Source organism: Protomyctophum bolini, assembly GCF_963924005.1.
Source record: "Protomyctophum bolini genome assembly, chromosome: 12".
Taxonomy (NCBI): domain Eukaryota; kingdom Metazoa; phylum Chordata; class Actinopteri; order Myctophiformes; family Myctophidae; genus Protomyctophum; species Protomyctophum bolini.
Genome location: NC_137873.1, coordinates 15,467,245 through 15,486,423, shown reverse-complemented (window position 1 = coordinate 15,486,423; position 19,179 = coordinate 15,467,245). Strand labels below are relative to the sequence as shown.

The 19,179-nt window shown below is 46.6% G+C and overlaps 1 protein-coding gene across 1 annotated transcript in view; it reads left to right on the top strand.

Annotated features, from left to right (window-relative positions):
- Positions 1-19,179, top strand: part of myo10 (myosin X) — a 158,221-nt gene that overhangs the window by 106,775 nt on the left and 32,267 nt on the right. Inside the window, exons 19-32 of the mRNA XM_080777446.1 lie at positions 798-878; positions 7,486-7,610; positions 9,025-9,139; positions 10,312-10,418; positions 10,592-10,855; positions 11,439-11,478; positions 11,910-12,128; positions 13,641-13,912; positions 14,168-14,474; positions 14,850-15,080; positions 16,199-16,319; positions 17,214-17,457; positions 17,927-18,022; positions 18,785-18,878. Of these exons, the coding sequence (XP_080633572.1) occupies positions 798-878; positions 7,486-7,610; positions 9,025-9,139; positions 10,312-10,418; positions 10,592-10,855; positions 11,439-11,478; positions 11,910-12,128; positions 13,641-13,912; positions 14,168-14,474; positions 14,850-15,080; positions 16,199-16,319; positions 17,214-17,457; positions 17,927-18,022; positions 18,785-18,878 (2,316 nt within the window). The remainder of the gene's footprint in view (positions 1-797; positions 879-7,485; positions 7,611-9,024; positions 9,140-10,311; positions 10,419-10,591; positions 10,856-11,438; positions 11,479-11,909; positions 12,129-13,640; positions 13,913-14,167; positions 14,475-14,849; positions 15,081-16,198; positions 16,320-17,213; positions 17,458-17,926; positions 18,023-18,784; positions 18,879-19,179) is intronic.

Genomic DNA, 19,179 nt, shown 5'->3' with positions numbered 1-19,179 from the left:
ATCAATTCTTCTAAATTCTCTAATTTGTAATTTATTGTAAATTAACTAATGCAGATGTTTAACAATAATTTAACTCTCGAGAATGTAAAATGAAACCATGGGGTTTCGTGAAACCATGGGTCCATTTGGTTTCATTTTACACTCTCGAGGTTACCATGCTCTCCATCATTTAGCTGGGGACCACATGGAACCCTCTCAAGGACCACTGGTGGTCCCCTGAAAACCACTGGTATAGAGGGATACGTCTGCGTTGCCCACAGACGTGGAGCGTGGTTATAAGCACGGATTTTGAATGTCGCAGGTCAGCTATGTGAGATTCCTGAACACGACATTTAGAACCCATTAAAACGGGGAAAGCATCTGTGTCACTTTGGATTTTTACGTTAGCCATTCAAAAACAGCAGATGTACAATCTAGTCACTTCACTCCGCACTGCAAGCTTAAGTTGTACATCGGCCTTTATTGGATAGTATTAGTGAAGAAGGGAGAGGGGCGTCGGAGACACACAGCTCGACACTCGACCCCCACAACGCGCTGCCACACTATGTTTGTATTGTATTGTATGCATTATGGATGTTTTTTTTAATTGACAACAGACTGTGTTGATACTTGTTTGTATGGATCCACTAAACAACGTTTTGCTGTGCATTCCACACAGTGATAATAAAGATGTTCTCTTAGGCCAGCAATCTGGGCTGTACATCTGCTATTGTTGAGCTTTTTTTTTAATCTTTAAAATGTGAGAACTACTGATTTTGTTGTTGTTGTTGTTGTTGTTGTTGTTGTGTCCTGTCCAGAACTCATTGCATTCTCTGATGGCCACCTTGAGCACCTCCAACCCTTACTTTGTACGCTGTATCAAACCCAACACACACAAGGTAAGGTGTACACACACACACACACACACACACACACACACACACACAGAGAGAGAGAGAGCCTGTTCACACCTGCTGTAATTGAAACAGGCAGATATAATCTCTGGGGGCCGTTTAGGGGCCCCTAAGCCACGTGTCATCCCCCCCATGTCCCCCGGGGGTCCACAACCCCTCCAACCCTCCACTACATTAAGTTTCATTGAAAAGCCATCATCTAGCCTGCAGATGCTATGACCAGCTGCTGTGTGCATACGCGTGTGCTTGTGTGTGTAAATGGCAAATAGTGCATTTATATAGTGCTTTACATAGATTGTGCATTATTCACCCATTCACACACACATTCATACACCAGAGGAAACCATGCAAGGCACCAACCTGCTCATCAGGTCAGGAGCAATTAGGGTTTCTGTGTGTGTGTGTGTGTGTGTGTGTGTGTGTGTGTGTGTGTGTGTGTGTGTGTGTTAAAAAAATCACACCCGTGTGAACCGAGTTCACTCCCCCCTCTCTCTCTCTCTTTCTCTCTCTCTCTCATTAGCAGGCAACAGTCTCTCTCTCTCTGTTTCTGGCAAACAGCGCCCCTACTGGTACTCAAACTGGTGCTCATTAACCAACACATAGGTGAACACATAGGTGAACATCACGGACATTGCTGTTCCTTGGAGTGGTTGCTGCACCACTCAAAACGCATGGACATATCATCCATGCTCATCAAATGCAATCTCCCATCGTTACGGAAACCACATGCGTTACATCCAATAATAATCACTGTTCTAAACAAGCAATAAGGCAGACATGCAGGCAGGAGGCCGGCAGTTTTTAAGTGGTCATGGTTTAGAATATTGCTTTTTTTTACCTAACCTAACCAGCTGTTAGCAGGTTAGCAGTGTGTCACTATGGTTTGAGACTGTAAAAAATATGGAGTCATCGAAGCCATGAAGCCATTTTATGTCAGTGAATTAAATCCACCATCTTGGAACCAGAAAGCCGGAAAACAAATGCTATTGGCTGGAAGGGCAGCAAGTGCTCATTAGAGCCAGTATAGCCAGTCAATTAAATTAATTAATGGGACCATCCTTTAACCAAAATGCATGTCATGATAATTGAAATTGCACTAGTGACTAGGGGTGTAACGATACATTTTAACAGCGATACGATGTATCACGATACATGGTTGACAATACGGTATTGGTTCATTATAGCAACTTAGCCCTCACCCGTTACCCCCACCCACAGGGGGTACTGCATCCTGGGTGCGTTTTCACATTTTTTATTCACTAATACATTTATTATTAATCATTAATGTGTGAAATCGAAAAAAGGGCTTCGTTAAGACCTCCATATTATTATGGTCAATGCCTGTGTGGGAGTGATTGGTGCAGGCAGTGAGGAGATACGGCGGTGTTTCTGACAGACACACACACACACATTCAGACAGACATTGTCAGAATTATAGTATGATGATGATATACGATGCGATACGATTCAATGATTTAAAATCGATACAGTAACTATTTAGCAAATACATTAAACATGTGTGAAACGTGTGGATATATAGTGCAGGTTTTTTAAGGGAAAATCTATTATTATGGATGAAAATAACTAAGAAGTAAACACAGTGATTCTCTGGCAAATAAAATTGAGTGCAAACAGTTTTTTGAAAATAATATACAGTAAGTCACTGATGATGTCACTGGTAGGCAGGTTTCTGAACTGTCCACAACAGTGTGACACAAAGTGACCTCAACATAAAATGTAGCACTTCAACTTCAACCCCTGTGTATTTGAAAATAGCCGATCTACAAATGAGCTAACATACAAACTGTATGTATATTTGTGTATAAAACACATGTCATGTTATACTAGTGTAGTATAGAACCAGTGTAACGTTCACTCCCAGTTTGTCTGAATGCACATGGAGTCAGCCAGCGTTTGAAAGTAAACAGCTCTCTCTCTCTCTCTCTCTCTCTCTCTCTCTCTCTCTCTCTCTCTCTCTCACACACACACACACGTCTGTCAGGGCCTACAAGTGGCCCGCACAAATTAGCCTCAGCAGGGGATGAATCGCCATGGCAACGGACCTTCCCCCCCTCCCCACACACACACACACACACACACACACATACGCAAGGGGGGCGGGGAGATCGGCTTTGTTCAAGTCTGCCGGGTCTGTGTGTGTGTGTGTGTGTGTGTGTGTGTGTGTGTGAGAGAGAGAGAGAGAGCGTGGGTGGGTGAGTGAGTGTTGTAGCCAGTGTATTGAGCAGAGACACACGCAGAGAGAGAGTGAGAGAGAGAGAGAGAGAGAGAGAGAGACACAGATTTTTCTGCAGAAACTTTGCGGAATAATAACCTACGATAACATGCACGGTAAGAATTTAAATGTGAATGAGTCAATCGTTAATTCAGAAGCAGTGTGTTTAATGACTTGTAAGAGTAGCCAGTGTGTGTGCTTGTTGCACAGGGGTGTGTGTGTGTGTGTGTGTGTGTGTGTGTGTGTGTGTGTGTGTGTGTGTGTGTGTGTGTGTGTGTGTGTGTGTGTGAATGTGAATATGTGCGCACTCTGTGCACTGTTCTCGGCGTGGTGTGGATGCGTGGCTTTGTAGTGGCTGACATAAACAAACAAAACAAATGTGCGCGCACGTGCACACACACACACACACACACACACACACACACACACACACACACACATGCAAAGCACGCTATTTGCAACATCTGCATCGTGGGGCTGATTCCTCCTTGCATGCCATGCTGTCAGTTTGATCGTCTGGTTATTGATTGATTGATTGATCGATTGATTGATTGAATACTTTATTATCAGTTTGCAAAAAGCAGCACAAGAAAGTACAGTTCAATACAAGGTCTGCTAAGAGGATTTAAAACCCAAGAAAGCCTGTGGCTCTTTTCCATTAGGGTCCTTCGTACTTATTTCAGCGAAACATTTAATGACAGACAAATTATGATATAATTTTAAAGGCTATGCACAGACCAAACGTGTCTGTCGTATGACATTTGACTGTCTGTCTAAAACATCAGTAACTTCTCAAAACATATTTCCCGTCAAGGACCCTAAATTGATAATTTGATTTATTTTCATATACATTAATTTGCATTTGGCCCCGAAGACCCCCGTCTGAAAAGATTTGGTACCAGAGACCTATTTTCAAATAGCCGATATACTGTATAGGGTTAAAGTAGTTGAACTGATTTGGTTTGCCTCGTGTCATCTGTTGACAATTTGTATATGTCTTGAGTATTCCTACTTTTTCGATTCTACAATCTCACTGAATCTCAGGGGCAAATGTTATAGGTTTTACTCTGCCGCAATTATCTGACACTCTTGTCACCACGTAGCTTTGCAGGTTTTGTCATTATGGATGCAAAGACCTGTGTTCCATAATTCAGCTGTTCTGAAGGCTGTTGCCGAGGCTGTTGCTTTGAAAAGAATGTAAAAAAGTTGCATTGGTTAAACTGTTTCACGTTTAAGTTTTATCACATAAGTTGTTCTGCTGCATCACAGATTTTGAATGTTGTTGTGTTTTATGTCTTGCGTGCGCCACACCCCTTCTTCCTCTTGTCAGGGTCCTCGACTCCTCGTTGTATTCAGAGTCAAAGGTCAAAGATCTCACCCCCAAATCTTGACTGTTCCCACCCAAAACCTCTGCAGTCACACCATATCCCCCACCTCCCCCCCATCTCTCACACACACAAACCCCCTCCACCAGCCCCCCCACCTCTCCCAGTGGGGGCTAGTATAGCTCCCTATTGTCCACTGAATGGCCTGAGCTGTAAGGGGTTACCCCCCCCCCCCCCCCCCCACACACACACACACACACACACACACACAGACGTAGGAGACAGGATCATATCTCATCTAAAGTAGTTTAGCCTAAATAGCTTTTATATCTGCGATTTTCACAATACTGTGTAACCGAGTCAAACTAAATGTAATTCCTCGACTCTATCCTGTCGAACTGTCCTTTAAGGCACTCTATTATTTATTAGGCTACATAATTGGCATGGTAAGACAGCACAACGTACGTGTTTCTGCGTGTGGGACTTTGTCAGCGTTGTGCCGACTCTATACACTTCCAGGTGTTTGTCAGGGTGCGGGTTCTCAGTTCAAATATTGGTTGAGAACCACTGGTATAGACCATAGGTCTTTGTGCATATAGTCTGACATTCAGGTGACACCATTTAGCAGCAGATATCAGACATGCATTTTTATTTATTTTTTTGCGGTGCCTAACCGCTCCAATGATGGCCATGATGTGTGTATGTCTGTATTTATGTATTTCTGTCTGTTTGGAGTATGAACAGCTGCCTGCACTGCTCAGTTCACACAGGTGTGATTTTGAAATGCGGATGGATGGACGGACGGACGGACGAACGGACAGACAGACAGACAGAAAGGCAGAGAAAGATATGGGGGGTGCAGTGTAAAAACAGAACTGGACAAAATTACAGGAACAAAGAATCAGAAATGGAGAGAGAGAGAGGGGGGGGGGAGAGAGATATGCACTGGTATGTATCTGAAACCGTACATCTCATTATGCAAACGACCGCCGCTATGTTAATGACCTCTCTACATTGCCAAAGCCAAATTGTTTACATTGCTAAAGAAAAAGTGGAACAAAACAATCAAGATAAAAGTATGTATGTACAAATAAATATTGAATATAGGCTTTAATAGGAATAAAATAAAGGTGTAAACTGTAAACAGAGCTGTGTTACATTAACACTTTGAGTGATACTATCTTGTGAAACTATAAAAATCATTGTGTATTTTCTGTCAGAGATAGTTATACATCCATATAGGAGATGTTAGCTTTATACTTTTGAAAGATGACAGCAGTATGTCAAAACATTTGCGACAAATGGCAGGAATTTATTCAAATGTAATTGGATTAAAGTGAGTTTCTCTGTTTATATGAACAGTATTTCTATGTACTGAGGTCATTTGCTGTAAACAGTGTAGGGGTACACACATGGATTTGTATTCCTTACTGTGGTTGTATTCCATTTGACATTCTCACAGCAGCACACACATCTTGCTGCTGTGTTTGCACATTGTTGTACTCCACCCAACATGCAGTCATGCATGTACCGGTAGTCATGTTTTCATTGTTGTACTCCACCCAACAGGCATGTCATGCATGTAGTCATGTTTTCAAACTCTCTTTGGGTGATTGTATCCGTGGGAAGTATGTGTCTCTGATGCCTTGTCTTGGTGTAGCTTTGTTTTGTGTGAAGTTGTATGTTTGGTGTAGCTCAGTTTCTACCTTGTTTTGTGTGAAGTTGTATGTTTGGTGTAGCTCAGTTTCTACCTTGTTTTGTGTGAAGTTGTATGTTTGGTGTAGCTCAGTTTCTACCTTGTTTTGTGTGAAGTGGTGTGTTTGGCATTTTCCGTTGGATGCGGAGAATGGATTTGCAGAATTCCGCACGCAGAGTCAATTTGGTGTTTATCCCATTTTTCAGGTTCTTGATCGGCAAGTCTCTCTCTCTCTCTCTCTCTCTCTCTCTCTCTCTCTCTCTCTCTCTCTCTCTCCATCCGATCTGTGTTCATTAAAGGTTTTCATTCAGTCAAGTCATCTTGTCCTCTGCAGCTGTGTATGCTGTGTGTGTGTGTGTGTGTGTGTGTGTGTGTGTGTGTGTGTGTGTGTGTGTGTGTGTGTGTATGTGTGTGTGCGACTGTGCGTGCGTGTGTGTGTGTGGGCGTTTCTGCACGCGTGCAGGTTTTTTTCTTGTATAACGATACTTGAGGACTGAAGTATAGTAGATTGTGAGAAACAGACATTGTCAGGCCCATTTCCAGGTCCTCACAAGATAAATGGTTGTTTTATGGTGTAATTTCTTTTTTGTCTGATTTATAATCTCTCGTGTTATGCACCGAAAAGTCACTGACGCGATGCGTTATATATGAGCCTGTAGATATAAAAACACTAATGTCCTCACAAGTGCAGTAATACAATGTCCGTGTGCGAGCGTGCGTACGGGCTATCGGGGGTCGATTCCATGGGGAATAAATGGCAGCCTTTGGCGTGTATAAAAGCGGCCCTGTTTCCCGCCCGCCGCCCCCCTCTTTCCTCCCACCAGGGTGACGGGGTCGCCCCCTGGGGGTCACCGGGGGTGACCGCGGCCGTACTGAATGACTCTCTGTCACTGTCACTACTGTATGGTCACCACTGTCACGCATACTGTAGTAGCGCCCGGTCTACTACAGATGGACAACACTCTACTGGTCCGTTGACTGAAGGTTACGACTGGTATGCTGTCTGTGTGTGTGTGTGTGTGTGTGTGTGTGTGTGTGTGTGTGTGTGGCTTACGTAAGTCTGTGTTCAAGTTTAAAGGCCCGGCAGTGTGTTGCGTGTGTGCTGACGTACTTCCGTGTGCCAGTTTAAAGGGACGGCGTGTCGTGTGGTTTGGCCACAGACGTCAGAGGGGGCGTGTCCGTGTCTCTCTCTCTCTCTCTCTCTCCCTCTCTCTCTCTCATTCACTCACTCACTCACTCACTCTCACACACACACACACACACACACACACACACTTGTACCGTGTTGAGCCCCGGTTCCATGACTGACGCTAGCTTGTACCATGCTTGTGCCACCAGATGCCAGAGCAGTTTGACCACGCCGTGGTTCTGAACCAGCTGAGGTACTCAGGCATGCTGGAGACGGTCAAGATCCGCAGGACGGGCTTTCCCGTCCGCAGGCCCTTCCAGGAGTTCTGCTTCAGGTGGGTCCACTTTGATTGAAGTATGTCGGGTCCTGAGAGGCCAATTCTAACAAATTCCTTCTAAATCACGTATAGTTCTCAAACCTTGTTGTGCCAAGGACCACCAAAGTGATATGTATTTGCCTAAAATTGTGCCTAAAATGCTTTCCCGTATTGAATTGATTCAACAGAAAATGTATACTAAACTGCACATTAATTGCTGCTCTGCAAATGCATGTTAAAGGCAAGTTAAGAGAAAGCAATGCAAAGCAGAATGTCCACAATAACAGGCCCAATGTGCATGGCCCAACAAGATATGAAATTGTCTAAAGGCCACACCAATGCAACTCCTTGCAAATTACAACCATTATTCCCAAATGGCACCAGTCAGCAACTGGAGAGTCAGGCAATTTAAACTGGTTGTATGTTGCGACTATAGTTGCATTGGTGTGGACTGGCCTTTAGATTAAAGACAATTTTAATGGGTCAAACTATAGCATGTTCACCAGCATCTTCCATAATTCCTGATGGTCTCTGATAGTTCCGAAAAGCAGAGACCTGCTGTAAGGAAATTAGTTCTATGTTTTAGGATACAGTGACTTGTGAGGGGGAATAAACCGATAACCACTGTGGGTAGTGGGGCAGACAGGTCCATATAATCATATCATATAACGTCAATACTGTTGATGTATGCATTTACAGGATGTACAAATGAAATGATACACAAAGGGGAAACATTCCGTTTATTAACCTGTGTTTATTGCAACCTCAGTGTTTGTATGGCCTTTCCAGTGCTGGCACTTTAAGAAGGGGGGAAGGTGCCAAGTACTGTTGAGGAGTAGGGGTGTTCCACAATGTCAAGTGTAAAGTATGTCTATTATCGGGGGAAATGAATGTAACCCCATATGATGTATAATCTAAAATAGAACATCTAGGGGTGGGGTTACCTATTCAGGTTCAGCTGATAGCTGTGAGCTTGTAGATCTACTGTTTATATTTAATTTAATTGCTTCGCTGTGGGTGGTAGGATCCTCTCCTATAAAGAGGAGACTGCAGGCAGAGCTAGGCAGTTATGCTGGGGCAGGCATCATGCTGACAGCCCTGTGAGAGAGCTGCTGGGGCCCATGTCATGGGCATAGCCTAGTGTAGTTTGTTATTTTTCCTTTTTCCTACGTTGTACATTAAGTATTTTTGAGTTCTTTGTTTTGTATTTTTGGCCAGTATTATTTTTGCTGTTTGATTTTTCGTTGGTGAATATCTACACTGGAGCTGGAGGTTTTGAGTAATAAAAACGTAGTTACGCACATTGGTCTGTCGCAGTTGGCTCGGGGGCTCAAATAGAAAAGGGAAATGATGTTTTATGGTGATATGTGCCTTGCTGTATGGTCACCAGGTGAGTCATGTGAACATGTTGTGACTCCGCCCCCTCCCTCAGGTACAAGGCGTTAATGAGGGGCGTGGCCATACAGGAGGACCCCAGGGGGCGGTGCCTGCAGTTGCTCCACCTCTACGACGCCAGCTGTGTAGAATGGCAGCTTGGGAAGACCAAGGTGAGATACTTTATGCTTAATTCATATTCATATTGATTTATTATAAACTGTAGGTTTTTTAAAAGTAGTTTTCTTGCGTGCGTGACGCACGCGCACACACACACACACACACACACACACACACACACACACACGCATGCATGTACGCACACTCGCACACACACACACACACACACACACTGACAGCAGAAGAAATGCAAGAGTCAAACTCAAGACACCAATATGTTCATCAGGATCAGTTAGGGATTCAGTATCTTGCTCAACGACACTTCTACACACGCACATGTGTGTTTTTGTTTTGTATTTGACTGCATACTGTGCATGAGTGTATGTGTGTTTATACGCACGCACGCACACAGACAGAATAGCAGCAGCATGCCAATTAATGGCACACACAAATCCTGTTTAATCATTACTATGCTAATTAGCGTTACAAAGAGGCGCTAGCGGCCTCCGCTAACATCTGACCGACGCTGTTAAGCTCTTTGTGAGCGGGGGGTCAGAGGTCAAACCCCAGGAGAGCAAGGAACTCTGGGATACACAGCGGAGGACCCATAACTTCCAGGGGATTGAGTTTGCAGCCATAAAGCTGCATGTAAACAATGACACTGGCATGTGTCGCTGTCACACAAGAAACCTTGCATCTCCAATTCTCCATATTTCAAGTTTTTACGTTTATTCGTAAATTAGTGCTCTACTTTGGCATAGGAAAATATCACAAATAGCAGATCTTCAAGCTCACAGTGTCTGTGTGTCTGTCTGGGTTTCCTCCTGACAGAGGCAATTTAAACAATGACCCACACGCATACACACACACACACACACACACACTGACCCTGACATGTGTTGCAAGAAAGCGCCGCGAGCGCAGCACAGCAGAGTGCAGTTAAATCAATGTTACGGCAGGACATTAAAGAACCACTTCACCCATTTTCTAAGCTCATCTTCACATAATTGGTGCTCATTAGTAAGTTGCCATCTGCCATGATACGGCACCGTTTCTGTCTGCTCAGAAGGGCGGTTCAGAAACCTGCCTACCAGTGACATCATCGATGGGGATTCCAAGCCAATAGAAACTAAAGTCTTTCTCTTGCTGAAAAGTTTAGCATGCTGAAACAGAAACTTCTAACTGGTGTGTGTGTGTGTGTGTGTGTGTGTGTGTGCGAGTGCAGGTGTTTCTGAAGGAGTCTCTGGAGCATCGGTTGGAGAACCAGAGGGAGGTGGAGGTGTTGAAAGCAGCTATGATCATCCAGGCTCACATCATGGGATACATGGCCAGGTATGCACGCAGGCACGCACGGACAGAACACATACAAAGCTCCAACAAACACACACAACACGAGAATTGAAAACTCTAGACTGACAAACAGAACCACAGACAGACAGACTGTCTGAACATCAATAAAGATTTATGATTATTATAATTATTTTGTGTGTTGTCCCCGGCCACAGGAAGCAGTACAGGAAGCTGCTGCGGTGCGTGGTGGTCATCCAGAAGAACGTGCGCGCGCTGCTGGAGCGCAGGAAGTACACGCTGGTGCGCTGCGCCGCGCTGACGCTGCAGCGCCACCTGAGAGGACGCAGGGCACGCCGCACGTACTGCCACCTGCTGGAGGAGAGGAGACAACGCCTCCTAGTGGAGGAGAGGAGGAGGCGCGAGGAGGAGGAGGCAGAACTGGAGAGGAGGAGGAGACACCTGGAGGAGGAGCTGGAGAGGTGCGCGTCTGTCTGTCTGTCTGTCTGTCTGTCTGTCTGTCTGTCTGTCTGTCTGTCTGTCTGTCTGTGTCATGTGGTGCAACCACTCCCAGGAACAGCAATGTCCCTATGTCTGTATGTCCCTGTGTTTAGGGTACTAACAGGGGGCGCTGTTGCACCACTCACTTCAGACAGGTCTGATTTTTATAGTTTTAGTCATAGTCATTTGAAATATTTTAGTTTTAGTCCAATTTTAGTTTGACTAAATTTCATGACAAGAGTTTTTGGTCGACTAGTTGATTTAGTGAACTGAATATCGCCAGGATGACGTCTAATGCCTGATGTATTCTTGTCTGTGTGACGGAAATAGTAGATCGGCTATTTTCGGAGCGTTTCTGTCAGTCTGTCTGCGTGCGTGCGTGTGTGCGTGTGTGCGTGCGTGCGTGCGTGCGTGCATTTGAAGGCTATGTGTGTGTTGTGTATCTGGGATCTTTATTAACCTCGTTTCAGATGACTGATGGGTCTTCAATTCAATCTAACCGAATATGTCTGTTCCACTTTATTTTATCATGACAGCTGCATTACATTATCTGTCTGTCTGTAGGGAGAGACGGAGGCTGGAGATGGAGAGATTGTCCAGAGAGGTGAGACCCATTCGGTTTACTGTAAAAGACACTGTAACCCATTTAGACCTGAGGCCGATTCTACAAATCAGAAGCAAAGATTTAAGTTTACTTTGCTTTAAAACAAACATGATAGCCTATACTGTATATTCAAGGATTGTGCCAATTTTCATGATTTTCCCAAAAATAGAAGATCTACACGTTAACAGCGCCTGCTTTTGAATATTCTGGAAACCCGGCTAATTAAACAAAACTTATGAAATGCACGAATTGCGGAAATGGCTAACCGACAGTGTGAGAGAGTACAAATGGAACCAAATCAATTTGGGGGTCCTTGACATGAGAATGCCCTAGACCAGTGGTTCCCAAAGTGGGGTCCATGCAGGCACCCTTCGCTCTGTTCCCGTCTCTCTTCTGGCTCATGAACATCTGCGTTTTCTCCTCCCATGCAGGCTGAGGAGCTGAGGAGACTAGAGGAGCTGCGACAGGCTGAACATCTGGCCGCTCTGACCCCCACCCCTACGCCCACGGAGGAGCAGGAGGCCTCCTCATTGGAGGAGGACGAGGAGGAGGAGGCGTCAGAGGCAGGAGAGGAGGAGGCGTCCACGGCCATCCGTCCCCAGGAGGCGTCCAAGGTGGAGGAGATCTTACGGTTGGAGCGGGAGATCCAGGTCAGTGACGGCATTCATTTTGACTGCACATTTTTGAGTGGAAATGTGTCCCTATGTCCATCCCTATGTCTGTATGTCCCTGTGTTTAGGGTACCAACAGGGGGCGCTGTTGCACCACTCACTTCAGACAGGTCTGATTTTTATAGTTTTAGTCATAGTCTTAGTCATTTGAAACATTTTAGTTTTAGTCCAGTTTTAGGTTGACTATTTAGTGAACTGAATATCGCCAGGATGCCTGATGTGTTCTTGTGTGTGTGAGACGGTTATTTTGGGACTGTGACACCCGTCCCACGAACAGCCAAGCATATAATATGACTTGTCTTAGTTCTACTGCATGTCTTCTCCACTAGTCGTCCCTAATCTCTCCGAGCTGCGCTACTGAATCTGCTGGCAGGGGCATATAGAACGTGTGTACATCGGGGATTAGTGGAATGAAAACAGAAGGGGAGGAGGGCTGAGGGCCCGACCGGGGGAAGAGGGCTGAGGGCCCGACCGGGGGAGGAGGGCTGAGGGCCCGACCGGGGGAAGAGGGCTGAGGGCCCCACCGGGGGAAGAGGGCTGAGGGCCCGACCGGGGGAGGAGGGCTGAGGGCCCGACCGGGGGAAGAGGGCTGAGGGCCCGACCGGGGGAAGAGGGCTGAGGGCCCCACCGGGGGAGGAGGGCTGAGGGCCCCACCGGGGGAGGAGGGCTGAGGGCCCCGCCGGGGGAGGAGGGCTGAGGGCCCCGCCGGGGGAGGAGGGCTGAGGGCCCCGCCGGGGGAGGAGGGCTGAGGGCCCCGCCGGGGGAGGAGGGCTGAGGGCCCCACCGGGGGAGGAGGGCTGAGGGCCCCGCCGGGGGAGGAGGGCTGAGGGCCCCACCGGGGGAGGAGGGCTGAGGGCCCCGCCGGGGGAAGAGGGCTGAGGGCCCCGCCGGGGGAGGAGGGCTGAGGGCGGACCAAACGGGCCAACATCCTGTTATCTACATTCTATTAGGCGGCGGCCCCAGAGGGAAGGAAACAAACAGCAGAGGGTGCTGTTTTTTCCCCTTTTTTCCCCGATGGGTTCCCAGAATGAGTCGTCCCTAACATGTCTGTCTAGGTCTTTTTAGCCATGCACTGCCTTCTGCATCCCAACGTAGATGACGCATCCCCAAAGCCCGACACTTGGGGACATGTTCTCATGTAAAAAATGTGAAAAATGAAATAACGGCGACGGGGAATTTATAATTATACACTCTAAAAACCCATTAAAAATCTATAGACTTGCCATTTCTGTCTAGTTTTTTATTTGTTGACAAAATTGTCAGTACATTTAGTCATAGTTTAGTCATCATAGCTTAGTTTTCATTGAGTTTTTGTCAGTGAAATTAAGTAGTCGACAGACATTTTTCATCACAGTTTTAGTCGACGAAATAGACACCGCTTCTATATGCATGGAAGACAATGGAAACGAGCATCTGGGGCTTTGTCGTGGTTTCTTTTGTCTTCTTCTTCAATTCTGACCAACTGTTTTTCCAACCAATGGGTGTATGCAGGCGCTGCAGCGTCAGAAGGAGAGGGAGGAGCTATCTCTGACGGAGGCGTCGCTGCTCCGCCTCGAGCTGCTGCGCGACCAGGAGCTGCGCCACCTGGAGGAGGAGGCGTGCCTGGCGGCACAGCACTTCCTGGACTCGCTCAACTTCGACGAGATCGACGAGTGCGTGCGCAACATCGAGACGTCGCTGGGCGTCGGCCCCGGCGAGGAGGAGAAGAAGGAGGGCGGAGGGGGGGGAGGAGGAGGAGGAGGAGGGAGGAGACACCCAGAAAGGTACGCTAGAAACACTTCTTTTCTCCTTTTTTATGTGGCTATAATAATAATAATAATAATAATATCTCAAACTTTACCCAAAGACGCTTTACGTGGGGGGTCTTTACAGAGAACAACACAAATAAAAACAACTTTACAATATTTGTTTAAAAAAAATTAATAATAATAACCGCTTCGGAAGCACAAGGTTATGACGATTACGTTTCCATCCTTGTCAATAAAAACATGGAACCCGTCGGCCAATCAACGGTGAAGGGAGGAAGAGGAGGACGTGGACGAAGGCTTCGGCGCCGACGACGAGGCGTTCAAAGACTCGCCCAACCCCAGCGAGCACGGCCACTCGGACGGCCAGCGCACCAGCGGCATCCGCACCAGCGATGACTCGTCGGCCGAGGAGGACCCGTACGCCAACGACGGCGTCCTGCCGCCGCCCCTCCCGCTGCTGACCCCGCCCACCATGACCCTCCCCCTGCCGCCGGTGCCACACCCCCCTCTGGCCGCCGCGCCCCCCGGAGGCCACAGCGCCTCGTCCAGCGGAGACTCCGCCTACTGCCTCCCGCAGGTCTGTACTGTACCACCCCAACGGCGCCGTCGTTGTGGAATTGGCCTGATTGCAGTTAATTAGAGATAATTGGAGTTATTAACTGCCATTACTTTGAACTAATCACACTTATATGTTTTTAATGATTTTGAACTATTCACAGTTATTAATTGGAATTATGCTCGTCTAATTACAATTATTAATTGCTATTTTATTGAGCTTATTATGAGATTATGTTTAGCTAAATACATTTTTATTATTACATTATATCACTATATATTCTAATGTTCAATGCAAGCTACACGTTTGTAAATCAGCCATTTTCAACACAAAAAACGGTGTGGGGCAAACGTCACGTCAGCTAAACTCCGACGACCTTGACCTCCCCACCCACAGGGGGCGCCCTCCTCGGAGGCTACGTCAGACGAGCTGGTGGAGCTGATCCCGCCGGACGAGGACTCTGACTACGACCAGGACGACTATGACGAGGGCGCCATCGTGTCCAGCGGCAGTCTGGCCCTGTCGGGGCCCCGCAGCGCCGGGTGGTCCCCGGACTGCAGGGGCTCCGTGGGCACCTACAACAGCTCAGGGGCCTACCGCTTCAGCTCCGAGGGAGCGCAGTCATCGGTGGGTATACAACTCTACGCCTGTCACAGTTATGACATAATCGCCTAATCGGATTTATTTGAGATAATCGCAGTTATTTTTGTAGATCAGCTGAGAGACAGACAGAGTGGGAGACACAGACAGTATAGGACAGCTGAGAGACAGACAGAGTGGGAGACACAGACAGTAGGACAGCTGAGAGACAGACAGAGTGGGAGACACAGACAGTAGGACAGCTGAGAGACAGACAGTGTGGGAGACACAGACAGTAGGACAGCTGAGAGACAGACAGAGTGGGAGACACAGACAGTAGGACAGCTGAGAGACAGACAGAGTGGGAGACACAGACAGTAGGACAGCTGAGAGACAGACAGAGTGGGAGACACAGACAGTAGGACAGCTGAGAGACAGACAGTGTGGGAGACACAGACAGTAGGACAGCTGAGAGACAGACAGAGTGGGAGACACAGACAGTAGGACAGCTGAGAGACAGACAGAGTGGGAGACACAGACAGTAGGACAGCTGAGAGACAGACAGAGTGGGAGACACAGACAGTAGGACAGCTGAGAGACAGACAGAGTGGGAGACACAGACAGTAGGACAGCTGAGAGACAGACAGAGTGGGAGACACAGACAGTAGGACAGCTGAGAGACAGACAGTGTGGGAGACACAGACAGTAGGACAGCTGAGAGACAGACAGAGTGGGAGACACAGACAGTAGGACAGCTGAGAGACAGACAGTGTGGGAGACACAGACAGTAGGACAGCTGAGAGACAGACAGAGTGGGAGACACAGACAGTAGGACAGCTGAGAGACAGACAGAGTGGGAGACACAGACAGTAGGACAGCTGAGAGACCGACAGAGTGGGAGACACAGACAGTAGGACAGCTGAGAGACAGACAGAGTGGGAGACACAGACAGTAGGACAGCTGAGAGACAGACAGAGTGGGAGACACAGACAGTAGGACAGCTGAGAGACAGACAGAGTGGGAGACACAGACAGTAGGACAGCTGAGAGGGAGACAGTGTAGAGGAATGACAATAATAATAATAATACAGATAATACGTCTCAGTCGTGAATTACAGGCTAACTTTTAAAACATCATTGTGTTCCTCTTCATATTCTCCATGGCAGTTCGAGGACAGTGAGGATGACTTTGATCGTTTCGACACCGATGACGAGCTGTCGTACCGACGAGACTCTGTCTACAGCTGTGTCACTCTGCCGTACTTCCATAGCTTCCTCTACATCAAAGGTGTGTGCGTGTGTGTGCGTGTGTGTGTGTGTGTGTGTGTGTGTGTGTGTGTGTGTGTGTGTGTGTGTGTGTGTGTGTGTGTGTGTGTGTGTGTGTGTGTGTGACTGTGTGTGCGTGTGTGTGTGCATGTGCGTGTGCTTGTGTGTTTGCATGCGCGCGTGCATGTGCCACTATGTCAAACTACTCAAATACTTTAATACTTTAATAAAGTAAAAGTTTGATATAAAAAATTTACTAGAGTAAAAGTAGTATTTGCATCAAAATGTAGCTATACATTCGATATGTGCAGATCGAATGTTCCATTTCACTTTTTTTTTAAACTGGTCTCGACCCAATGTTTGGGAACCAGTGTCATAAAGTGGATCCACATGGGTCCATCCTTCTATATTAGTGTCCATCTGTTTTCTAAACTGAGTTTATGGTGTGTCTTGTCACCACTAGATGGCACTGCATTCATTATAAAGAAACCACATCTTTCTTCTGCATCATATATGTGGTTCTCAAACCTTTTCATGTCAAGAACCCACAAATTAAATTAATATAGATTTGGCCACGGAACCCCATCTGAACATAATGTAGGGACCCCAATACAAGATTTGTTTTGTTAAAATATATTTCAAAAACTATTTCACAATATCATATTTTTTAAATAGCACAGTATACAATATGTGACGTGTTGTGAGCCAAATGGCCAACAGTGATTATTAGCAGCACTATGTAACCTTTTAACAACTAGCCCTATGTCCCACACAATTATAAAGTTCCATGTTTAAGCAATAACACTCATAAATATGTATAGACTAGACTCAGGGCGGTACCCGCTAGGAGCTTGACTGTTACTACGTATAGGGGAGATAGTGAGTTTCATCCTGGGTCTCTCTCTCTCTCTCTCAGGGGGCCTGATGAACACGTGGAAGCGCCGCTGGTGCGTGCTGAAGGATGAGACCTTCCTGTGGTTCCGGGCCAAGCAGGAGGCCCTGAAGCAGGGCTGGCTGCACAAGAAGGGCGGCGGCTCGTCCACGCTGTCGCGGCGCAACTGGAAGCGCCGCTGGTTTGTCCTCCGGCAGAGCAAGCTCATGTACTTCGAGAACGACGGCGAGGAGAAGATGAAGGGCATGCTGGAGATACACCACGCCAAGTAAGGCCCGTTCACTAGAGCTAGGGGCTCTTTTATTCAGAGGAAAACTTTAGCCAAACGGTTTAAGTGGTTAAATGTCTGAAAATACACATAAATCCAACACTGCTGTCAAACAGGTCTGTGAAACTTTCGATGAAATCTATGAAAAACCTTGAAGAGCCCTGAACTATATTAATTAAGAGTTTAACTAAGCCTAATTCATAGCCTGTAGTGGTGGTATTGCTTGCAAACATTGGTTGAAAGTAGCTATCTGAAGGGCGCTCGGGTGGTGCAGTGGTAAAGTGCCTGACCACCTCCACAGAGGCCGTGGGTTCAAATCCACCGCGGTGCATCTGGCTTTGCTCAACGTCCACTGTCTGTATGTGAACACAATTGCCCGTGTTGGGGGGAGCGAAGCCACACGGGAAGGACGCCATCTGTAAACTCCCCGCACGGCGCAATCATGATAAATGAGTTTGTTTCTTTGCAGAGAGATCGTGGACATCACAGGTAAAGAGAATGGCATCGACATCGTGATGGAAGAACGAACATATCACCTGATCGCAGAGTCTGCCGAGGACGCCAGGTCTGTCATTCTGCCAATTGTCTATGTACAGTACAGTACCCTGCATGTAGCTGTACAGTACAGTATGTACAGTACAGTACCCTGCATGTAGCTGTCAGCGATTTGTCTGTGAATTATATTATTTGCGATATATGTTCTTTATTCTCCAATAGTCTCCTCCGTGCATAGTTCCAGGTTTCCAGAAGTGTGTCGTATACTGCACACTGCATGTTGCCTGTTCCAGTTAATTTCCTCATAGCTATGTCGGATGGGCTCAGCCAGAAACATTATGTATTATTCGCATGTGTTTCTGGTTCAAATCTGCTGCCGAGGGCCAATCAAATGAAGTTACTGTATATGGGAAAATGGACCGGAACAGGAAGGATGTGCAGTCAGTGTGTCAACTTCTGGAAACCAAAATGAGTGGCAAATCGAGTGGCAAAGTGAGTTTAACGTTGTCTAATGCAATCAGACTTTTCTATTTGGATGTATTGGCTGTCAAGGCCCGAAAGTAGTTTTTTGCCACTCAGTAGGCGGCGTTCCCACATTACTTATGCGTATGATGCGACCTTTATCAAATTAATACTCGTCTCAGGAAAATAAAAGAAGACATATCACACGTTGTTCTAAATAAACAAAATTGTGGGATAATAATTTTAGTTAAAAACAAAAAAAGATAGACCTGGAACTGGAGTTATGCACAGAGCCTACTCTAAGACACACCTTGATCTTGTACAGTTTGTTAATATGAATATTGTTATTATTTTTGTATTGCCTTTACAGTCAGTGGTTCAGTGTTCTGAGTCAAGTTCACGGCTCTACGGAGCAGGAGATCAGAGAGATGCACGACGAACAGGCCAACCCCCAGAATGCTGTGGTACGTACTGTGTGTGTGTGTGTGTGTGTGTGTGTGTGTGTGTGTGTGTGTGTGTGTGTGTGTGTGTGTGTGTGTGTGTGTGTGTGTGTGTGTGTGTGTGTGTGTGTGTGTGTGTGTGTGTGTGTGTGTGTGTGTGTGTGTGTGTGTGTGTGTGTGTGTGTGTGTGTGTGTTCATAGATACACACACCTCCCGTTGTTGTCGATCGCATGGAGAGTGTTTTGGCTACATTTAGCTGCTACAGTCACATCCTCTAGAGTGTTTTGGCTACATTTAGCTGCTACAGTCACATCCTCTAGAGTG